The sequence below is a fragment of the Schistocerca americana genome, chromosome 4, assembly GCF_021461395.2.
Source record: "Schistocerca americana isolate TAMUIC-IGC-003095 chromosome 4, iqSchAmer2.1, whole genome shotgun sequence".
NCBI lineage: Eukaryota > Metazoa > Arthropoda > Insecta > Orthoptera > Acrididae > Schistocerca > Schistocerca americana.
Window position 1 is genome coordinate 275,680,318 of NC_060122.1, and position 25,916 is coordinate 275,706,233.

The 25,916-nt window shown below is 39.3% G+C and overlaps 1 protein-coding gene across 1 annotated transcript in view; it reads left to right on the forward strand.

Moving 5' to 3' along the window:
- The window catches only part of LOC124612426 (zinc transporter 5-like), a 261,950-nt gene that overhangs the window by 205,808 nt on the left and 30,226 nt on the right, over positions 1–25,916 (forward strand). Inside the window, exons 9-10 of the mRNA XM_047140632.1 lie at positions 7,504–7,660; positions 15,620–15,802. Of these exons, the coding sequence (XP_046996588.1) occupies positions 7,504–7,660; positions 15,620–15,802 (340 nt within the window). The remainder of the gene's footprint in view (positions 1–7,503; positions 7,661–15,619; positions 15,803–25,916) is intronic.

Genomic DNA, 25,916 nt, shown 5'->3' on the forward strand with positions numbered 1-25,916 from the left:
TGATGGAAAAGATAAAAGGCATAAGTATACACCAACAGCAAACCTGTTATCTTTTGACATCTCATCCATGTACACAAATTCGCAAATAGGAGAAACAGTGAGAATTTTTATTAAAGGACAACTGCAAAAACAAGGGAATGCAGCAAATGCACATAATATAAAATTAAACCTTTTCTAAAGATTGAAAGTTCCTGACAGATTAAAACTGTGTGCCGGACTGAGACTCGAAAGATTGTAACAGAATAGAACTATTTCAGTTTCAACAAGGAGTTCTGTTTACATATAGAATGCCCAGCACTGGCCTCAAGTATCAGTGGTCTACTTGTTAATGTATTTCTGAACCACGTTGAACACACACACATGCACACACAGGAAAAAATCACAATAAAAGTTTTCCCCCTGCAGCAGAACAAAAATGTTTTCACTAAACATTCAAAATTAGCACCATATAGTGAACAGACAAGCAGCAACAATAACATAGTGCCTCTCTATAAGTATGGCGACATAAGTGTTTGCCTGTATCCCATTTTTGTGTAAAAATCATGTGAAGATGGGCGAGAGTGAAGGACAGAAAGATGCGGAAATCAGTGTATGTACGCGGGTAAGTCAATTACTATCCACAAAGTAGTTGTAAAATTTTATTGTAATCAAATATGAAACTTACAAGAACATCATTTTTCGACATAGTCCCCTTGCATTTCAACACACTTGGTCCATCATTGTACAAGTTTCCTGAAGCCCTCATAAAAGGAGGTTCTCAGTTGAGCTGCGAGCCTGGAATGCACCGCTTCTTTCACTGTTTCGTCCAAGGCAAATTGATGGGTCCTTAATGCCTGTTTGAGTGGACCAAACAAGTGATAGTCAGAAGGGTCGAGATTGAGTATATATGGAGGATGATGCAGTACTTCAAATTCGAGTTTCTGGAGCGTTTCAGCAGTGTGGGCAGCAGTATGCGGACGGGCATTGTCGTGCAACAACACAACACCTTTTGACAGCAATCCTCAGTGTTTGCTACGAATTACAAGCTTTAGCCTGGCAGTAAGCATCTCACTGTAACGTACACTGTTTATTGTTGTGCCCCTTTCCCCATAATGTTTCAGTACTAGATCCTGTGCACCCCAAAAAACCGTAAGCATCAGTTTTCCTGCAGACGGTTGGGTCTTGAACTTTTTCTTGCATGGCGCATTTGGATGTTTTCATTCTATACTCTGCCATTTACTCTCCGGCTTGTAATGATGGATCCCTGTTTCATCACCAGTAATGATCCTGTCTAAGAAGTTGTCCCCTTCGTTACCATAGCAATCCAAATGATTTTTGCATATGTCCAAGCGCATTTGTTTATGCAACTTTGTGAGTTGTTTAGGGACCCATCTTGCACAAACTTTATGAAACCCAAGTCTGTTGTGGATGATTTTGTAGGCAGAACTGTGACTAATTCGCAGATGATCTGCCAGTTTGTCAATAGTTAATTGTCTGTCTAAGGGAATCATTTCACGTGAACGCTCAATGGTTTCTTCATTTGTGGCGGTAAACGGTTGTCCGGCTCCTTCATCGTGCATAACACTTGTATGACCATTTCAGAATTTTTCAATCCATTAAGAGACGCTACATTGTGGCAAAACACTGTTCTCTTACTGCACCAAAAGTCTTCGATGAATTTCAGCCCCTGATACGCCATATGATCACAAAAACAGATCACTGAACTTTGCTCTTCTTTGGTGCAAATAGACAATGGAGCAGCCATGATTAACAGCACAGCAGCGATAATGAAAGTAACCTAGCAACTTTAAAATTGCAAAGATATAACAACAAATAAACAAAACATGTGTCATCAATGCAAAATGACAGTACTACCAAAATAAACAAAAATATAACTAAATTGCAGATTATAATTGACTTATTCTCATAATTGCAGTAGGAAAGGTACACACTGAAGATGCACCTTTGAGCAGAAAATAAGTACAGTGACATCATAAAAACTATCCATGAAAAATTAATTTCAGAAATTAGCAAATTTCTTTATGACTACTTTGCAGATGTCATGCTGACAAAATGATGAAAGGCATAGAAACAAGCCAACCTGTAGCAGTCCATTTACACATGTAATGTAGTTTCAGATGAGTGATCAAAACAGACTAAACAAAATGCATATGTTATCATTTTTAGGACTAAAATAGAACAACTACTGTGACCTTTGTAATCAATTTTACATGAAAGAACTCAGAAGGTGACACATAGATATCGAAACATGTTTGGGTAAATAGGAAAGGAAATACATTGAATTTTGCATTAGGTGGAATTTAAAAAGCACAAAACTGTTTCAGTAGTTTGGTATATTAATGTTGCAATTAAGTTCTGGATGGATATGGAACTTATAATAAATCAACTCTCAATAAATAAATCATGAACTGACCCAATCACTATCCCAAGCAAAAGGCAAGAGCAATCCAGCTATTGATGGAGTGGACTTAAAGAATCTATCAGACCTAGTACTTGGATAGAGAACCATACCATTTAAAAGTTGCTTTCAGAGTAAACGGTTACACTGTCAAAGTAATAAACAGAGAACTGCATCCTAGATGATCTGGAACTGTTGGCAAAAAATGAATGTTTACAATTTTCTCATCATGTGTAATATCAATCACTTACTGCATTAGAAGGGTTTTAAGGAAACATGGTGCTGACACTGTAATCAAATTAATAAAAAAAAGAAGTGCATAAATTCTTGAATTTTTAAAAGATCACCATTTTCTGCTAGCCATGGGAGGAACATACAGAATAACTGGCACATACAGTCAGGTATACTTTTGAACCAGGCTAACAAGATTTATTACCTTTTTGACACACTCAAGAGTGAATTTCAAGCAGGCATCCCAGATAAAGCAGCAGTAGTTGACCATTCACAACAGCAGGGACCACCAAATACTGTTCCTTAAAAATAGAATTTTATCCAGATACAAATGTCACTATGTTACAAAGCAATAGAAGTTCAAAATCATGAAATCAACTTCAACAGAAAAGGATTATAAGCTTACAGTGACTTGTATACAACAAACACTCGTGGTAATGTTGATGGAGAGAGAATGAATTCGTACTGCAACCTATATAAGGAAGGAACAAAACAAATTCTTGTTTACTATGAGCATCACATTTAAGCAAATGGCAACGCAAAAATAAGTGTGTTACAGAAGATATGAGAAAGAAACAGAATGCTAGAATGAAATTTGAAATGTATCTTACGTCTCCTTGATTTTTGTATACATCTTGGTATGAGTTTCTAACTGATATACTTGAAGACAATCATTACAGAAATGGAAGTGGGAGCAAATGATGATGGAATGGAAGATATAATAATGAGAAAAGAATTTGACAGAGCACTGAAAGACTTAAATCAAAACAAAACCCCTGGAGCAAATGGCATTTCCACAGAATTATTGAGATCCTTGGAGAGCTACTCATGACAAAACTATTCCACCTGGTGTGCACGATATATGAGAATTTGAGAACTGTAAATATCCTCAGACTTCAATAAGTCCCTCCCTCCCTCCCTCCCTCCCTCCCTCCCTCCCTCCCACTCCCCCTCCCCAAACAAATGAACCAGCTGTAAGCAGTTTTGTTGATTAAATAGTTTAGAATCTTGTTTGGAAGTCTTGTTATTGTTCGTACATGTGTACTGGTAGACATAGATGCTGCACAGCTTCAAGGTGCGATGATGCTGGCAGTTTACTGTGCATTGTAGTATCTGTTGGCTCGGCAGTTTGTGTCCTAGCTTGAAGAAGGGAGATGTACCATCGGATAAAGAGCACACCCTAACAATGAACACATCACAAAAACAAGAAAGAGTCTCATTATCAGTCAGATCTGATGGAACTGTCAATTGTTACTACCAGATAGAGTTCATACAATTTCATGATGAGTGTGCATACTATAAGTGTATATGCATTGTTCCTTCATATCCACAGATTGTAACAGAAGATACAGTATAGATATAACAGCTTCAAAACTTCCAGTTTCCAGCTCAAGAACAACTGCAGTGGAGAAAAAAATCTGAAACTAATTTAATCTAGATGGTTTTATTTAAACATTAAATTAAGAAACAATGGATGATAACAGCATTCTCCATTGACATAATCTTGGGCATCCATAAATACTAACAGGAACACTCTGACTCATGCATACACAGTATTCTATTCTGTGAGAATAATGTGATTTACCACTGAAAGACTTAAGATGAAATGAGGCACTTACAGTATACAACACATTCTTAGAATGTTAAGATCTTTGGGAGGCCATGAAGGCTCCCCTTTGTGACGGAGTTTATAGAATGCAATATGTGAATGAGTGCAAAATTTCCTTAACTAGCTGTTCGTAAATGTGGTCCTCACACTTTTCTTTATTCGCATTGGTATTTCATCGAAAGTTGATGGATCTTGGATTGAGATAAGTATGGAATGCTCTTAGTATCTGACATATTTTGAAGTTATTTTCATTATATCTTTTTGTGAATACTATTTTAGCATTGTTAGACAGTTTGAGCATATCTTCCATCACAGAAACAGGATAATGCCTTAATGGAGCTACACTGCAAGTGTTTATCCATGGTAACATGAATTTCAACAGGGACATTCAGCAGGAGAAGTCATAAGGATATTTTTTAGCCCTTTTCATCTTGATAAGTAACACTTCCTTATAGTTATTGACAATCAACTTTGGACTGAGCTATTTCTACATCTATATCTACATGATTACTCTGCAATTCACATTTAAGTGCTTGGCAGAGGGTTCGTCGAACCACAATCATACTATCTCTCTACCATTCCACTCCCGAACAGTGCGTGGGAAAAACAAACACCTAAACCTTTCTGTTTGAGCTCTGATTTCTCTTATTTTATTTTGATGATCATTCCTACCTATTTAGGTTGGGCTCAACAAAATATTTTCGCATTCGGAAGAGAAAGTTGGTGACTGAAATTTCGTAAATAGATCTCGCGGCGACGAGAAACATCTTTGTTTTAATGACTTCCATCCCAACTCGGGTATCATATCTGCCACACTCTCTCCCCTATTATGTGATAATACAAAACGAGCTGCCCTTTTTTGCACACCTGCTGCATCACTCCGAGCCATTGCACCCGTGTGCACGTGTGTGTGTGTGTTTTATGAGAACAGTTTCCTTTACTCTTAAATTATTTACATTCTGCCAGAACTTTATATGCTACATTTATTATAGTTGACATTTATTGATACTAGGACTTTTCTTACAAAATTATAAATTCTGAAGAAAATTTATATTTTTTCAGTGCAAAATTATGTAGAAACATTGTAAGTACACTCCTGGAAATGGAAAATAGAACACATTGACACCGGTGTGTCAGACCCACCATACTTGCTCTGGACACTGCGAGAGGGCTGTACAAGCAATGATCACACGCACGGCACAGCGGACACACCAGGAACCGCGGTGTTGGCCGTCGAATGGCGCTAGCTGCGCAGCATTTGTGCACCGCCGCCGTCAGTGTCAGCCAGTTTGCCGTGGCATACGGAGCTCCATCGCAGTCTTTAACACTGGTAGCATGCCGCGACAGCGTGGACGTGGACCGTATGTGCAGTTGACGAACTTTGAGCGAGGGCGTATAGTGGGCATGCGGGAGGCCGGGTGGACGTACCGCCGAATTGCTCAACACGTGGGGCGTGAGGTCTCCACAGTACATCGATGTTGTCGCCAGTGGTCGGCGGAAGGTGCACGTGCCCGTCGACCTGGGACCGGACCGCAGCGATGCACGGATGCACGCCAAGACCGTAGGATCCTACGCAGTGCCGTAGGGGACCGCACCGCCACTTCCCAGCAAATTAGGGACACTGTTGCTCCTGGGGTATCGGCGAGGACCATTCGCAACCGTCTCCATGAAGCTGGGCTACGGTCCCGCACACCGTTAGGGCGTCTTCCGCTCACGCCACAACATCGTGCAGCCCGCCTCCAGTGGTGTCGCCACAGGCGTGAATGGAGGGACGAATGGAGACGTGTCGTCTTCAGCGATGAGAGTCGCTTCTGCCTTGGTGCCAATGATGGTCGTATGCGTGTTTGGCGCCGTGCAGGTGAGCGCCACAATCAGGACTGCATACGACCGAGGCACACAGGGCCAACACCCGGCATCATGGTGTGGGGAGCGATCTCCTACACTGGCCGTACACCACTGGTGATCGTCGAGGAGACACTGAATAGTGCACGGTACATCCAAACCGTCATCGAACCCATCGTTCTACCATTCCTAGACCGGCAAGGGAACTTGCTGTTCCAACAGGACAATGCACGTCCGCATGTATCCCGTGCCACCCAACGTGCTCTAGAAGGTGTAAGTCAACTACCCTGGCCAGCAAGATCTCCGGATCTGTCCCCCATTGAGCATGTTTGGGACTGGATGAAGCGTCGTCTCACGCGGTCTGCACGTCCAGCACGAACGCTGGTCCAACTGAGGGGCCAGGTGGAAATGGCATGGCAAGCCGTTCCACAGGACTATATCCAGCATCTCTACGATCGTCTCCATGGGAGAATAGCAGCCTGCATTGCTGCGAAAGGTGGATATACACTGTACTAGTGCCGACATTGTGCATGCTCTGTTGCCTGTGTCTATGTGGCTGTGGTTCTGTCAGTGTGATCATGTGATGTATCTGACCCCAGGAATGTGTCAATAAAGTTTCCCCTTCCTGGGACAATGAATTCACGGTGTTCTTATTTCAATTTCCAGGAGTGTATGACACTGTAGTAAGAAGATAGTGTAACATGCTCTTTGCCCTAATGCATTTATTTAAGATGCTAAGAAATAACTATCTATGTCAAAGACTCATTAACTGAACTGCAATAAAGCAAGGAAAGTTTAAAACTCTAATGCTGACCAAGGCACAGTTTTGGTAATCATCCAGGCACTGATCTGCAGGTGGATGCCAGCACTTGGTGAATACCATGACACAATGCTGGATCAGCATATTGCTATAAACTTCCACTTTATGGCATTGAATGCAGGTACGTTGTTAAAATAAAAAGGGGAGTAGAAAATATCATTTTCTGACTCTTACGATATTTTGTCATAATTGAAATTGTAATAATATTGAGATGTCTCCCTTGTTATTAATTCATAATCGTCTATTTATGTACTGAAATTTCTGGCCTTTGGTATGCGACAGTTCAAAAATGTCCCAAAAGCTTACTGAGAAGTGATATCATACACTGTAGCATCTACTATTTTGTCAGTGTCATTTGTTTCCAAAATATATGGTACTGCTGTTGTGTGATTCTTCATCATATGAGACACGGCATATTCATTTTACTTAAAATTATTTCTTGCTCTAGGTGTTCGGGTGAAATAGTTTTTAGTGTAATAACGAGAATATGTAAGAAAACGTATTGAATGACTGAGAATAAACATTCTAATTCTAATTACTGCTAATTTTCTCTCAATTTATTCTTTCTGTACTTAATCTATCTGTGTGTTTTAATTCATCCAGGTTTTACATTCGTGGAATTTTTATATGGTATATGGACTAATAGCCTGGGGCTCATTTCTGATGGTTTCCACATGTTATTTGATTGCTCAGCACTTGTCATGGGACTACTTGCTTCAGTAATGGCACACTGGAAGCCAACAAAAACCTTCTCATTTGGGTAAATGTCACTTTTCCACCACCTTGTATGGTATTTTTATCTTTGAAACTGTAGATATAAACTTGTGTTTGTTTGTGAAAAAATTACCATATATCATAAAAAAATACTGCTGTGGTCACTAATGGGAAATAATGATTTAAGCTGTTATATTTTCATTTTGTTACATTAACATTTTCTTGCTGTTAGCAGTTCTTCTATAACAGTTTTTGACTGAGACTGGAAACTTAAAAGAAGCTATAGATGAGATGCATAAAATTACAGAAAAGGCCATTTTAGTAACACAATTGAGAGTTAGTGCTCAAATGCTTTCTTCTTCTTCTTCATTTTCTTCTTATTCTTGGAATGAAGGACTCTGGATACTATTATGATCCTATTTTTCATAGCCACAAGTACTGGTCCTATTGTAGTGGATGCCACAATGCCATTATACACCTCTTTATATGTGACCAGGAGCTGGTGTACCATATTTCTTCTTCCATGTACGTTTTAATTGGATAGCTGCACATAAGTATGATCTCTCATTTATGCAAGTTGTTGTTGGGAATATTTATTGTTAGTATCCAGACAGTTTTTGTAATTTGAACAAGATGTAAGATAACAGCCTCCAAACAATGTTTATTTTTTTTTTTTTTTTTTGCTATATTGTCAAGCAGAGAGAATCAATACTGCCACACTGGTACTAGTGTTACTCCCTGAATTCAGACTAGTAAACCTCAAATGTATTGAAGTTGTTATTATGGAAACTATTTTCACTCGGAGCCCTTTTAATCATAATAAGCATTATACTTTCCAAGAGAAGATCACTTATAGCATCTTTTCCATAAAATATCAAATACTCTGCTGTGAAATTTACTTCATCAGAGTATAGCCAGACCAAAGAGTTCATTAGCTTTGTCTTTTATATAGACTCCATTATTCCAATCACTTTTCTTTCTGAAAGAGGTGTTCTTCCTTTACCGAAAACCAGAAATGTTGAGTGTTGATAGGCACACACAACTCAAGGAAAAGTTGCTAGATTCAGTGTTATCCTTTAACAAACTAATCACACATACACACACACACACACACACACACACACACACACACACACACAGAGAGAGAGAGAGAGAGAGAGAGAGAGAGAGAGAGAGAGAGAGAGAGAGATGTGCCAGCTGTATTGGCAATGCCAGTGCTATATTGTGACAGTGGGCAGAGTCAGGAGGGGGATGGGGTTTGAAGAAGAAGAAGAAGAAGGAGGCAGGATGTAAAGAAAGGAGAAGGACTGGGGTTGGATGGCTAGCGGCTCAGAGGGATGCTGGTTTGCCAGCTAGGAATGTGGGAGGGAAGGATGGCAGGTACAGTTGTAGCGATCAGTAGGAAGCATCACATGCTGCGACAGGACATAGGAAGGGAAAGTGTAGGTGGAGGATGTGGAGACAGTACATTACCTGGGTTTGAGGCCAGGACAATTACAGGAATGGAGGATGTGTTGTAAGGACAACTCCTATCTGCGTAGTTCAGAGGCCGGTGGTGGAGGGAAGGATCCAGATGATCCGAGTTGTGAAGCAGCCATTGAAATTGAGCATGTTTTGTTCAGCTGCTTTTTGTGCCACTGGGTGGTCAACTTTGTTCTTGGCAACAGTTTGGCAGAAGCCATTCATCCTGGTGGACAGCTGGTTGGTAGGCTTCACTACCGTTGTGATTAGTCACAGTGGCTACCTGACAGAAGACCTTTGCAAACTCTGACTACTCCACCTACAAGCTCTGCAAGTGTGATCGCATCCCAGAAGTCCAACATAATCTCCAATCCACTCTGAAATCCATAGGCTCTTCCCAGAACCCCCTAACCTGAGTCCATCTCCCTCCTCTCCCCAACATCCTTCAGACTCCAAACCAACTACATCACTCCACATACACCTTACTAACTTTATTGTAACTCCCAAGTTAAATACCCACGCTTTCCTTCATCGAAAATAATGGTGGCAACAAAGCCTAATGTTGGAGGAATAATGGACTGCTACAAATTCATCAGGCAATAAACCATGCCACTCGAACTGTCAACACAATTGGCACTGCTAAGAGTATCCTACGACTTCCAAATTGCTGGCAACGGGTTATACACAATGCCGGTGACTACTTTGAATGTCAGTAAAACTTTGAAACTATTTTGTATGACATTATCCGCTGGCTGGCTACACTATCAGTTCCATAAAACATTTTTACTAGACAAATATTGTCATTCACATAGTCAAATGCCTTTGGCAATTCATTTAAAATACTGACTGCCCTCTTTTGTTTTTTAATGCTTGTAAAATTTGGTGAGTGAATGTATAAATTGGCATTCTCAGTTGACCACTTTTTTTTAATCCATACTGTAATTTATTAAGGATTTCATTGTTATTCAAGCTAGAGTACATCACATTAGCAAAAAAATTTGGAAAAGTGTATCAGTAGTGAAATGGGTTGGTAGCTATTGACGTCTATCTTGTCTCATTTCTTATACAGGGATTTCACAGTGGCATTCTATTTTCCAGTAAAAATTCTCTGTGTCAACGATGTACGAGGCTTATTTTTTTAACTAAGTACTGTTTAGAAATAAAAATAAAACAAATAGACTTTTCTTAGCAATTTTATTTTTACATGAAAGCCTGTACTTTAACCACCAATGTTAAGGTATTTATCATATTGCACAACCAGCTTTGAATATCATCCTCGCAGAAATATTCTGTCTGAGCATAACTTTCGATAATTTAACATTCTGCAACCATTCCGTAAAGCACACTTCTTGACACTTGAGGGAACTCATTACATAATGATGAAATCGAAAGCACCTGTTCTCTCTCACTTGTTCATCAATTTTCCCCACCAAATTGTCTGTAATGATTGAAGGTCACCTGCTTCATTCCCCATAATGCACATTTGTATGGTCATCATTAAAAGCACTCATCTACTTCCTTACCACCCCAATGCTCATAGATGTCAAAATGTTTGCTGTATGCAATTGTTACAGAACATTTAAATTATTGAAATTTTTGCTCAGGCAGCATATTTCTATGAGGATGCTATTCAGAGCTGTTGTATGACATGAACAGTGCCTTAATATTAGCAAGAGTTATGAAGGAAAGTAAACTCAAGAACAGGCCTGCACATAAAAATAAAATTACCAAGAAAAGTCTTCTCATTTCATTTTTAGTTTTTTAACATGGTGCTTAAAAAACATGCCTCGTATTACATATTTCAGAAAAGACATCACTTGTTATATCAGAACAAGTCTTTAGTACTATGGTGGCAACAGCAAGAAATCCATATGAGTTTTTATGTGTGAGAGAATAAATAACTTTCTTAATTTCTGACAGAGAAATGGATGAGGTATCCAAGTGATTGAATTATATGTAAGTTTCTTTGTCAATGTACTGCTTCGATTTTCCAATTTTTTCATTGTTTGTATTCTTTAAAGTTAGCATGTAACTTTTCAGGCACTTTCTTGTAAAAATTCAGTTGTATTTGAAACAGATTTAACTCACACTAAAAATATGTGGCCATGAAGCGGAGTAATCAATTTCTCTTTGTACTGAAGTCATGCATTTAACAGATTTAAATGTTTTTTTAATGTCAGTCAAAAATGGAAAATTAGGTAATCAATCTGAGTGGTTTAATTCAGAGAAATTTCAGTTCTTTACATAAAAGGAAATTTCAGTAAAGAAAGTAATAAATTATGAGAGACAGAGTTGCTGGGCAGTGCTTAGATTTAGGAATTGAAATGTGGTGTACTGCCAACAGACACATGTAAAAGTGATACACTTCCAGACACCAGAATGAGAGGAGTCCGCTTATATTGAGGGAGAGGGTAGATGAAGATGAAGTGAGAGGTATCAAAGAGAGTGGGTCAGATATGGTGTATTGGTAAGCATTGTGCCAGCATCTCTCCAGAACTGATATGGGCAAAATGAAAAACTAAGATGTATTAGAGGGAAGAGGAGTGAATAGTGCAGTTAAGAATTATGGAAAAAATGAGTCTTGGCCTGTCCTTTCTTTTTAACATTTCCCAACACATTTCTGTCTCCTCCCCATCAAAGTAACTATTAGTTGTGAAATCTAGACAGTGTGCCCCTTTTACTATTATATGTGTATCACCAGTACTATACATTTCACATCTTGAAGGTCAGCTGTTCTGTCTCCTAATTCATTAGAATGACAATCTTTGTCAGATACACACGTTTCCTAAGATCTTCTCTCACTAACTAATATTAATATCCGCCTTGTTACGTATACTGCAAATTCAACAGCAGGTACAATCTCTATATGTCTTATCTCACAGAATTGTACACACTAACAAATCTCATTCCATAGCTACTATTAGCATTCCTTGTTCTTTGTGATACCAATGCAGTTTTTGTTGTTGGATACTACTACAATCTGTGCAAGAGTGATATATTCTTAGCATGAGGATGCTCTTCAACACTGCCTCAGTGCTGCACTAACTCATTGATCTGTCAGTATGATCTCTTGTGCTTGCAGATAAACTCAGTGGGGATTGGGTAAAGCATATGCACTTCAGTGACCACTTCCTGATTTGATTTCACATATCTGAGAAAGCAGCACTTAATTTAAATTACTGAGATGGATACTCGGAAATACTGCCTAGGTGCTGTACAGTCAACTGCCTGCATTTGAACACCAAGACTCTTAAGTGATTTGAATATGAGGGTATCACAGTATGGGCATAATTTTCCATGCTATTGATGCACCATTCAGACTAACTCCAAAGGCAACCAGTTCAGTGGTGAACTGAGAAATGCTGTCTTTTATTAGTGATAGAAAGTCAAGGTGCAAGTTAATTTCACAGAACCCTGCAACTTCTAGATTATGTTTGCAGAACATTTTCATGCCATTTATATGAAGCAAACCTTCAAGTCAGGAGTTCGTGAGGGTTGTAAATAACTCCTCCAAATCTGTATTGTATTGGTAATCTTCAGAAGGATTTTTGTATAATGAGCAGGTTCACAGACTCTGTTAAAGACAGAAACAAATGTCTCCAACTACCCCAGATGACACTGCCCATATTTTGTCAGAATATTTTATTGTAATTTTTGTTATTATCAACTATGATTTGACATTTTAATTCATTATTCAGTAATAAAGAATGGTGCTGTTTATATCATTTCTACCTGCAAATATAGCCTCACCTGCCTTGTTTTCATTAGGGGAGGGCTCTACATTGTCTGTGTTATGTAAACAGTGCAGGACATAATAATATTTTATATTTTTGCTACTAAGGACGAGTCCTTCAGCCTTGTATAAACCTGCGGATGTTGCCATAGCCTTATAGAACCTCAGAATTGCTTTCTTCCATACTTTTGTTTCTCAGCATTGAGCTTACAATGCAACATGATCTGAAAAATTTTCAGTTTTCTTTCCATTATCAAATTCTTCAAAAGGTGAGTCTGTGCAGTGAAGGAAAGTAAATTGGCTGACCTGCTTAATGGATTTGTTGTTAATAAGCAACTTGCAATAGACTTGAAATGGACCACAAAATGTCATGGAATTTCTTTTTTTTAAACATTGTAGCATATCTTCAGAATGTGAAACTTGAATATGGAAGGCACAACAATTCCTTCTACTTGTTTAAAATAGCTTCTTAAATTGAAGAGTAATAGATGATTGCAAAATTTATTGAATGGTTTCCATTCAGTGTAATGTGCTGAATTTAATCAGTCAAATATTATTTGCGCCAGTTATATGTTTCTAAACATATGGTGATTTCTTGCTAACTGTCAGTTACATATCACAGAAGGATCTAGGAGTTTATGGATACATCTCTGGTTTTAAATTTTTTGCTAATGAATACATGTGTGTCCTTTCTCATTGACTAAATTCAGTTTTCAGTTAATACAGTTTTGGAACAAGTTACAGAAAATCTAAATTTTATAGACATGTGAATCTCCACTTCATGATAAGCATGGTTTTTTTTCCACATTGTATGAACCTGAAATAGTATTATTCCTTACAAAAATAGCTGCAGCTTGCAGTGAGTAAATGGGACTGGTCACAGGATCACATTTGACAGCCCTATTTTCGGCTCCATCTCTAATAACCTTGATGCTGATGGAATGTTGGAATATGCATTGCTTCCGTTTTCATATTTCTAGTTGCCTCTGCAATGGTATTGTTGGTATGCAACTAATACCAACTCCTGCGTGCCAGGAATATTATATTGTGGTGGTTCATCAACATTACTCAGAAGAGATGTTACCTTCTGGTATTTGTGCAGAGAGTTTTCATTATTCAAGGAGTTGCAGTAAACAGTAATGCCATACCAAGATTGAAACAAATCACCACTGTGACCTTTCAGGAGACATAGGATTCTTGTTAACTTCAATTGATTTAAATAAAGCAGTGAACTGCAAAGCATGCTTTACATCTTTGGTTTATAATCTTTTAGAGAAGACAATCTTTTACTTAATTATATGCTGATATGTTAAATAAGAGCATACCACGGCTGTTCTACAGCATGTTCAGAAAGTGAATGACAGTTTGGTACCAGAAGTGACTACGAGGTTCAGAGTCTCTCTCTCTCTTTCCCTTCCTTCCTTCCTTCCTTCCTTCCTTCCTCCCTCCTTTGTGCTCTTTGGAGATGTAACTGTTCATTTTGGAAAACTTTTCAGTTCCGTCATGGAGCTTCATTCATCATTTGTGATTTTACCTACAAAGAGAGTGATTGCAAGTCATGCCTGAAAGCTCCTACGAGTTAACTGTAACATTACATTATAGCACCAAGCCCCTCATTTTTCAGCTATTTCTATGCTTAGATTACAGATAACATACAAGTGTCCTGATACAATTAAAAATGTTTTCTGGTGTGTAGTTAGTAATGGCTTGTGGAACAAAAATCCAAATGTAGAGATGTGAAATATGGTAATCACAGCCATGTACTGACAGGTATCTCTTGAATATCTCGTGAATAACACAACAGAGTCCTTGTACTTAGCAGTGCAAATCAATAAACGCATCAGTCAAAATTTTCATTCATAACTTTTCCAAAATGTATACCATCTGTTGATTTATGGAGCAATAAATTGATTACACAAGTTTCATTAGCCATTGTAACAGTCATGTGTATTTCATCATTACAGTCTTGTTGTTTGTTACATTATTTATACATATAAAGTTATTAGGAGACATACATGAGATATCTAAGAATATGAATTAAAAGGATGTATTACACAAACCGGGTAATGACTGTAATTACAAAAAACTGATGATGGAATGGAAGCTATGAAGTGTTAGTGTGATTGAGTAAAAAGGGAAAAGGAACTAACTGGGAGGATGACAGGTATTACAGTCATGTACAGGTTTGAAAGATTCCAGAAACCTGCATGTGATATAAAAGTATAGCACAAAATGTTGTAGGAAAGTTCTTGTAGAATGTAAATACTTTAGGATTGAAGGAGGTCATTCACAAGAAAGCAGAAGCAATGAGTTGCTGATAGGCCCACACTAAAGAAAGAGAACATACTAGCTTTTGGAGTTATCCTTTGACAAACTAGAGTAGAAAACACACACTCACTCTCCCTCTCTCTCTCTCTCTCTTACAAGGTAGGCATAGAGAGAGAGAGAGAGAGAGAGAGAGAGAGAGAGAGAGAGAGTGTTTTGGTCTTTTCTACTCTAGCTCATCAACAGGTAAATCTGAAAACCAGCAAGTAGTCTTCCTTTTGTGTATGGCTATCGACAACTCAATGCTTCTGATTTTTGATGAGTGGTCTCCTTTAATCTTAAAGTGTATACCACAAAAGGAATACTTAAATAATATTTTTAATGGACACATAAGAGAAGAGTACTGAAGGGAGTGTGATTAACAAATGAAAAATCGAATGTTTGGTATGCTGTGTATGAGGCTTTTGCTTATTAATGTCTTATATATGTGATAAAGAAACAATGTGAAATGAGTATATGTGACTGTGATGAATTTTCTATTTTCAGCTACAGTCGTGTGGAGGACCTGTCAGGTTTCGTAAATGGGCTATTCTTGTTGGTAATTTCAGTTCTTGTATTTTCTAAAGGTGTGAGTAGACTTGTGGATCCTCCAGCTATTAACACACAACGATTGCTTGCTGTGTCAGTAGCTGGACTTATTGTCAACCTTGTTGGAATTTTAGTGTTCAGGTTAGTAAAAATTTGTAACTCAATTGAAAACTTTTTATTCTACAGATTATCAGTTAATATTCAAATTGCAGTTCATTCATTCAGTCAGTCAGTCAGTTACTCAGCTTACCATTATCCACAGACCATATTTTGTAAATCCCATATTGATGGAGGCTCTTACAGGGATGTGGAACAAGCCAAGTTAAACATTAATAGTCAGAAACAACCACTGCTTGCTACTTCTGTAAAATGTTATAACAACAAATTATGACTAGCTCTAATCTACCTAAACTGATAATTATTGGAATTACTTTCAGACTACTTTATAGGTATATGTTGAAAAACAATTACCTTGGAAAACAGAATTACTCTTCTTACTCTTCTCAGCTTCTGAGTTTATATAATACTTTAAATAAAGGATTTATGCAACTTTACACATACCGTGGTTTATACACTGATCAGCCAGAACATTATGATCACTGACCTATCAATATAAACCTGTCCAGGCAATAGCAGCATCACCTAGCAAGGAATAACTGGTAGTCAGACACACGCCTGGTGCATCTAGTATCAGTGAGTGTGCTGTGTGAGTGTGCTGTCCGTGTGTACAATGGAGAAGACGTGCAATCCGTCTGAGTTTGATCGAGGGCAGATTGTAATGACCCAGAGGCTTAGCACCAGCATTTCAGAAACTACACGACTTGTCGGGTGTTCGTGGAGTGCTGTGATGGATGTCTTCAACACGTGGCAAAACCGAGGTGAAACCACGTCCAGATGTCGTGGGGTTGCATGGTCACCCCTCATTACAGATGCCGTAGGCTGGGCAGACTGGTAAAACAGGCCAGGTGGCAAACTGTTTCAGAACTAACAACAGACTTTAATGCTGGGCAGAGTACAAGTGTGTCTGAACACACAGTGCAGTGAATACCCATAATGATTGGCCTCCGCAGCCAACGACTCATACATGAGCCAATGTTTCATCAAAAACTATGACTGAAATGGGCACATGACTATCTGAACTTAATGTTGGCACAGTGGCAGACCATTGCACATTCTGATGAATACTGATACCTTTTTCATTGTGACAATGGGAGGGCATGAATCCATTCTCGTCCAGGGGAACAGCACCTTGACATCTGTACTGTGGGATGGTGACAAGCTGGTGGCAACTACATTATGCTCTGTCGTACTTTCACATGGGCATCCATGGGTCCAGTGGAGCTCATGCAAGGCACCATGATTGCCAAGGAGTATCATACACTGGTTGCAGACCACATATACCCCTTCATGGAAATTGTTTCCTGGCAGCAGCATATTTTTCTGCAAAATAATGAGCCACGTCACAAGGACAGGAGTGTGATGTAGTGGTTCGAGGAACACAGAGGCAAGTTTCCATTGATGTGCTGGCCCCCATCTCATCAAATCTGAACTCGATTGAACACATCTAGGATGTGATTGAACTTGGTGCCAGAGCTCATCGCCTCCATTCCCAGTGTTTATGGGAATTAGATGATGTTGTGGACTGGCAAGACAGCCAATCCACAGTGACGGGTAACCGAATGGCACGCGCTTAAACTCACGCAGGCTGGCGTGAGGTCTGAAACAGGATACGTAATGAATGCTATAAAGAAAAGTACGTAGCTTCTGGAATACTTAACTTTAATCCACAATTGGTGACATTGGTCTTGTTACTGTACATGCTTCATTAGATACATAGCAAAGGATAATTGGCGCCTTGCTAGGTCGTAGCAATTGACTTAGCTGAAGGCTATGCTAACTATCGTCTTGGCAAATGAGAGCGTAACTCTCAGTGAACCTTTCCTAGCAAAGTCGGCTGTACAACTGGGGCGAGTGCTAGTAAGTCTCTCTAGACCTGCCGTGTGGCGGCGCTCGGTCTGCAATCACTGATAGTGGCGACACACGGGTCCGACGTATACTAATGGACCGCAGCCGATTTAAAGGCTACCACCTAGCAAGTGTGGTGTCTGGCGGTGACACCACAGATGACGTGTGTACGGATGTGGTGCCCACTCCTTCCATCGACCTGCCGAAGTCTCAATGCTTCTATACCCCTGTTATCCATGCCCATAGGTGGACATACCAGCTATTAGGTAGGTGATCATAGTGTTCTGACTGATCAATGTATTCTGGAAAATTACGATTTATCTAATACAAATACTGGCATTAGGCAGGATGTGCATTTTTAAGTCAAAGTATGCTGCTAAATTGTAGAATGGTGGCTGAGGAGGTATTCTTTTTCTTTGTCTTTAAATATTTGGAGATTTCTGACTTTTTGCCTGGTGTTCATTGGCAAGCTGGCACCAGAATATAAAACTCATTCTGAACCCTAGGAAGATATGCATAATCTATATGGAAATTATTTCTGCTTCTAGTAATGAAAAGTAGCTTTTGTTAGTTGTTTTCCATAGCTTTGATGAATCAAAGAAATAACATATTGATTAGTAATCAAAATGTCCTCAGTCCTGGATTCAAAATCTGCCATCACTTAAATTTTGATTAATAATGAGCATTGGCGGCCGAAGACTTCTGGCGTAAGAAGTCACCCTCATTCTGCCAACACACTTGTCAAAGAGGGCAGAGGAGCAGACAGAGGTTCAGTGCACTCTCTTGTTGTTGGGGTGGGAAACTGTCACTAAAGGTGGAAAAATCAGCAATGATCAATGGCATGAGGATGCAGAAAGCAATGGATACCACTGCATTAAAGACACATAATGTTTATCCACAGGACATGTGGCCTGTAATTGAAAAGGGTCATGATGATCTCTCCATTGGCAAAACATTCTGGAATAGTCCTCCATTCAGATCTCTGGGAAGGGACTGTCAAGGGGGAGGTGACCATGAGAAAAAGACTGTGTGGTTGGGAAGCTGGAGAATCTGAAAAGTGAAATGCAAAGACTCAATCTAAATATAGTAGGGGTCAGTGAAGTGAAATGGAAAGAAGACAAAGATTTCTGGTCAGATGTGTATAAGGTTATATCAACAGCAGCAGAAAGTGGTATAATGGGAGTAGGACTCATTATGAATTGGATTGTAATGGAGAGAGTGTGTTACTGTGAACAGTACAGTGATAGTATTGTTCTCTTCAGAATCATCAGCAAACCAACACTGACAAAAATAGTTCAGGCATACATGGTGATATCACAAGTTGAATATGAAGAGGTAGAGAAAGTATATGAGGATATTGATAGGATAATACAATAGGTAAAGGGAGATGAAAATCTAATAGTGATGGGGACTGGAATGCAGTTGTAGGGGAAGGAGTAGAAGGAAAGATTACAGGAGAATATCAGCTTGGGACAAGAAATGAGAGAGGAGAAAGTCTAATTGAGTTCTTTAATAAATTTCAGGTAGCAATAGCTGATTCAAGAATCACAAGTGGAGGGGGTATACTTGGAAAAGGCCAGGTGATACAGGAAGAATTCAGTTAGATTATATGATGGTCAGACAGAGATTTCAAAATCAGGTGTACCCAGGAGCATATACAGATTCAGATCACAATGTAATAGTGACGAAGAGTAGGCTGAAGTTTAAAAGATTAGTGAGGAAGAACCAATACACAAAGAGGTGGGTTACAGAAATAGTAAGGAATGATAAGATACACTTGAAGTTTTCTAAGGCTATAGATACAGCAATAAGGAATAGCTCAGTGTACAATACAGTTGAAGAGGAATGGACATTTCTAAAAAGGCCAATCACAGAAGTTGGAAAGAAAAACATAGGTACAAAGACGGCAACTGTGAAGAAACCACGGGTAACAGAAGAAATACTTCAGCTGATTAATGAAAGAAGGTTCAGGAATACAGAAATACAAAGTCGCTGAGGCATGAAGTAAATATGAAGTGCGCTGGCCAGTGTGGCCAAGCGGTTCTAGGTGCTTCAGTCTGGAACCGCATGACCGCTATGGTCGCAGGTTCGAATCCTGCCTCGGGCATCGATGTGTGTATTGTCCTTAGGTTAGTTAGGTTTAAGTAGTTCTAAGTTGTAGGGGACTGATGACCTCAGATGTTAAGTCCCATAGTGCTCAGAGCCATTTGAACCAAATATGAAGTGCAGGGAAGCTAAGATGAAATGGTTGCATGAAAAATGTGAAGAAATCAAAAACGAAATGATTGTCAGAAGGACTGACTCAGTATATAGGAAAGTTGGAACAACATTCGGTGAAATTAAAAGCAGGGGTGGTGACATTAAGAGAGCAATGGGAATTTCACTGTTAAATGCAGAGGAGAGAGCAGACAGGTAGAAAGAGTACATTGAAGGTCTTTATGAGGGGCAAGATTTGTCTGATGTGATAGAAGAAGAAACAGGAATCATTTTAGAAGAGGTAAGGGATCAAATGTTAGAATCAGAATTTAAGAGAGCTTTGGAGGACCTGAGATCAAATAAGGCAGAAGGGATAGACAACATTACATCAGAATTTCAACAGTTATTGGGGGAAGGGGCAACAAAACAAGTATTCAAGCTGGTGTGCTGAATGTATGAGTCTGGCAACATACCATCTGACTTTCAGAAAAATATCATCCACACAGTTTGGAAGACTGCAAGAGCTGACAGATGCGAGAATTATTCCACAATCAGCTTAACAGGTCATGCATCCAAGTTGCTGACAAGACTAATCTACAGAAGAATGGAAAAGAAAATTGAGGATGTGTTATATGACAATCAGTTTAGCATTAGAAAAGGTAAAGGCACTAGAGAGGCAATTCTGAGTCTCCGGTTGATTATGGAAGCAAGACAAAAGAAAAATAAAGATACATTCATAGGATTTGTTGACTGGAAAAAGCATTTGACAATGTAAAATGGTGCAAAGTGCTCAAAGTTCTGAGAAAAATAGAGGTAAGCTACAGGGAGAGACAGGTAACAAACAATATGTACAAGAGCGAAGAGGGAATAATAAGAGTGGACAATCAAGAACAAAGTCCTCAGATTAAAAACGGTGTAAAACAGGGATGTAGTCTTTCATCCCACTGTTCAATCTGTGCACTGAAGAGGCAATGACAGAATTAAAAGAAAGGTTCAGAAGTGGAACTGAAATGTAAGGTGAAAGGATATTGATGATACGATTTGCTGATGACATTGCTATCCTGAGTGAAAGTGAAGAAGAATTACATTGAAAGGAATGAACAGTCAAATGAGTGCACTGAGAGTAAATCAAAGAAAGGCTAAAGTGATAAGAAATTGCAGAAATGAGAGCAGCAAGAAACTTAACAGCAGGTTTGATAGTCACGAAGTAGATGAAGTTAAGAATTCTACTATCTAGGCAGCAAAATAACCAATGATGTACACAGCAAGGATGACATCAAAAGCAGACTAGCACTGGCAAAAAGGGCATTTCTGGCCAAGATAAATCTACTTGTATCTAACATAGGCCCTAATTTGAGGAAGAAATTTCTAAGAATGTACGTTTGGAGCACAGCATTGTATGGTAGTGAAACAGGGACTGTGGAAAGACTGTAACAGAAGAGAATTGAAGCATTTGAGATGTGGTGTTATAGATTAATATTGAAAATTGGGTGGACTCATACAGTAAGGACTGAGGAGATTCTTGGCATAATTGGAGAGCAAAGGAATATGTGGAAAATACTGACAAGGAGAAGGGATCGGATGATAGGACATCTGTTAAGACATGAGGGAATGACTTCCATGGTACTAGAGGAAGCTGTAGAGGGCTAAAATTGCAGAGGAAGACAGAGATTGGAATACATCCAGCAAATAATTGAGGATGTAGGTTGCAAGTGCTACTCCGAGATGAAGAGGTTGGTGCAGAAGAGGAAGTTGAGGCGAGCCGCATCAAGCCAGTCAGGAGACTGATGACTCAAAAAACACCAAGTGAAGCCATTGTACATTTTATTTCTGAGTGTATGACTGCTTTTGCATAACAAAATATTATATACAGCTGTTCTATTTTGACATTTGTTTTATGATATATGTGACACCAGCAATTAACAAAAATTTGTACTGGGAAATGGTCTCCAACTGAAACCATCCATACAATTAAAAATAAATTATGTGGCAGCTTCACATGTTTCAATATGTCATTTCCACATTGTAGTATTGTGAATTGCTGAGTAAAGTTATGATGACAATACTTGTTATTGACCACAGATACATTAAGGGAGCATATGTATTGACATGTAAATGTAAGAATCACTAGGTTTCTGCTATATGTTTGTTTAGCAACTTTCCATATATATATATATAGTTATAATAGAGGGAAACATTCCATGTAGGAAAAATATATCTAAAAACAAAGATGATGTGACTTACCAAATAAAAGTGCTGGCAGGTCGACAGACACACAAACAAACACAAACATACACACAAAATTCAAGCTTTCGCAACAAACTGTTGCCTCATCAGGAAAGAGGGAAGGAGAGGGAAAGACGAAAGGATGTGGGTTTTAAGGGAGAGGGTAAGGAGTCATTCCAATCCCGAGAGCGGAAAGACTTACCTTGGGGGAAAAAAGGACGGGTATACACTCGCGCACACACACACATATCCATCCACACATATACAGACACAAGCAGACATATTTAAAGACAAATATGTCTGCTTGTGTCTGTATATGTGTGGATGGATATGTGTGTGTGTGCGAGTGTATACCCGTCCTTTTTTCCTTTTTTCCCCCTAAGGTAAGTCTTTCCGCTCCCGGGATTGGAATGACTCCTTACCCTCTCCCTTAAAACCCACATCCTTTCGTCTTTCCCTCTCCTTCCCTCTTTCCTGATGAGGCAACAGTTTGTTGCGAAAGCTTGAATTTTGTGTGTATGTTTGTGTGTCTGTCGACCTGCCAGCACTATATATATATACACACACACACACACACAAAGATGATGTGACTTACCGAATGAAAGCGCTGGCAGGTCGATAGACACACAAACATACACACAAAATTCTAGCTTTCGCAACAAACGGTTGCTTCGTCAGGAAAGAGGGAAGGAGAGGGAAAGACGAAAGGAAGTGGGTTTTAAGGGAGAGGGTAAGGAGTCATTCCAATCCCGAGAGCGGAAAGACTTATCTTGGGGGAAAAAAGGACGGGTATACACTCGCGCACACACACACATATCCATCCACACATATACAGACACAAGCAGACATATTTAAAGACAAAGAGTCTTTGGTCATGGTGTCTCATCCAGTGTATGCCTATTAATCTGTAATTCTGGTATCTGTAAGTCACTTTTATTTGTTTGGAATTGTGTAATATGAGATTTTGTAAGATTAAGGGTGAAACCATTGTGAGCCTATTCCATTATTCTTTTGCCTGTGTATGGTATGGATGTGTTTGTGTCTTTTATCAGTATAATTGTGACATCAGCAAACATAGCAAATTTTGAAAAGTCCTATAGCCCAGCAAATTTTTTTTCTTTCTTTTGCTGGTGCTCTGCTGGTATTTCTGCAGTTTGCTACAGTTTTCTCATGTTGCAACTTCCATACATACAATAGTATAATTTACAAACAGTCACACACATCATACATACAGTGTGGGGCAAGTGAAAGGGGCCCGGGCAAGTGGACATGACTGGACACAAGTGTATGCATATAACCACATCTCGTGATGCGCACACCACATGTACGCCCGACACATGATCCACACCAGTTCAGAGTGTAGTGTGGGCTGTGTCAGTGTGAGTAGTGGAGCAGTGCAAAGGAGATGATGGTAATCACAGTGGAGCAGCAGGTGTTCACTGTGGAAAGTTATGTGACAGCAAAGAGTACCATACAACACTTCATCCAAAAATGGCATCATACAGAATCTGTTTTGAACAAGTCAAAAACATTCTGAAATGTGTCCACATACCAGAAAATGTGGCTGCATTTCACCAGAAAATTCTTCAGAGTCCTGCCAAATTAACTCATTGCCTGTCACAAGAGAGTGGCATATCACGTCAATCATGTGGACGAATACTCCACCTGCACATGCATTCCTACTGAGTCTCTGTCGTTCATGCATTAAAACCAGCAGATGCTCCACAGTGCTTCCAGTTTTTTGAGTAGCTGTTCACTGAGATAACAATGAATGGCTTGGACATGGATCTGTTCTTTGTGTTTGATGAAGTCTGGTTTCACCTGAGTGGTTATATTCATCCACATAATTTCCACAAAACTCAACTGCATGATCAGAAAGCTGGGGTTTGGTGTGCAGTGTGTGCAACCACAGTGTTGGTCCCATCTTCTTTCACCAGACACTGACTTCAGTGTGTAACAATGCCAGCATTTTGAAAACATTTGTGGCAGCATTAACAGAGGATGACAAGACCTACAGTTATTTCCAACAGGATGGAAAAACTGGCCATATAGCCAGCCAAACCTTGGAGCACATTTATACAATCTTCACATCTGACAGAGTTGTTAGCAGAGGCCAGCGTGGGCGTGACAGTTGGTGGCCACCAGGTCACCCGATCTGTCAGTGTGTGATTATTTGTGTGGCAAGCCCTCAAGTCTAAGGTATATTGCAACAACCCTCACAGTCCTCAAGAACAGCAACAGAACATTTCAGATGAGATTGTAGCAATTTCAGTAGCCCAGCTTTGATCTGCCTTCTACAACTTGCTGACCAGAGCCCAAAAGTTCCAAGAGATGAATGGTGGTCACTTTTAATATCTGCTGTAGTCAGGGTTAGTGCTGTATTTCCTATCCGTTGCTGTGTTTTATTGTACCCTGGAATTCTGTTCTCTGGGCCGCTTTTATTTACCCCACCCCATACATAAAGGGTGTTTAAAATGTCTAGGGGTGATAGTTCATGTCATGGGGAACAATTTTTGTCTAAGGTATATTGCAACAACCCTCACAGTCCTCAAGAACAGCAACAGAACATTTCAGATGAGATTGTAGCAATTTCAGTAGCCCAGCTTTGATCTGCCTTCTACAACTTGCTGACCAGAGCCCAAAAGTTCCAAGAGATGAATGGTGGTCACTTTTAATATCTGCTGTAGTCAGGGTTAGTGCTGTATTTCCTATCCGTTGCTGTGTTTTATTGTACCCTGGAATTCTGTTCTCTGGGCCGCTTTTATTTACCCCACCCCATACATAAAGGGTGTTTAAAATGTCTAGGGGTGATAGTTCATGTCATGGGGAACAATTTTTGTTAGAGACAAAATGTTCACTGGTGCTTCCTGGTGGCATTACATGTCCTGTAACATTGACCATCCCAGGGAGATGAGATTTCATCAAACTAGCAGGGTCTACTAATCAGGTGTACTGCTTACTACCTATCCCAGTAAATTTATAGAGTGATTTTCAACAAGAAAACCTTAAGAGTGAGAGCCTGTAAATGAAGAAAGATATTTTGGAAGTGAAGCAGGAACTTTAATTTTGTTCGATGTACCCCCTTTCACACGGAACAGATTACTGGATTATAAGTAATAAACAAGGCTTATGCACGCCACAGAGTGTCTACATCCTACCACCTCTCAGATGCATAAACAATACAAAAGAAGGCCTAGCATCACTGAGAACTGTCAGTGAAGATTTTGCCTCCAAGGAAAGTTTTTCTCTGTCACATCATCTATGATCCCCAGATGTTTGATGCAAACACTTTGACACACTTTGTATATAGTGAATAGTAAATAGCATACAACACTTCCATGAGGTATTCCTAACTTTACCTTTACACTTAATAACTTCACCCAGTTGAGAACCACATATATTGTTCTATCTCCTAGGAAGTTGTCAATCCAATCACAGAGCTGGTCCAATATTTCATAAGCCTATTTTTTTTTTTTTTTTTTTTTTTTTTCCCACAGAGTAACTGTGTTCAGTAGTACAGTGGTACTGAATGCATCCCAGAACTCAAGGAATAAGTTTTCAACCTAAGCACTATTACTGTGCAAGGTGGCACAATTATTAATCACACTAGGGAGGTTGTCAGTTCAAATCCCTATCCAAATTCCTGGAAATGGCTTAAGGCAAATGCACTATCTCTAATGACATCATCATCAATGGGATGTGAAAACCTAACCCTTTCTTCCTTCCCTCCCCCCCCCCCCCCCCCCCCCCCCCACTGTCCACTTAAAAAAAAAAAGGACATTTTCATTATTATGAACAGCACTGTGACCACATTATTGTAGCCAAGATATATGAAACAATTTACACACACTAAAGTAGTACAATGTTA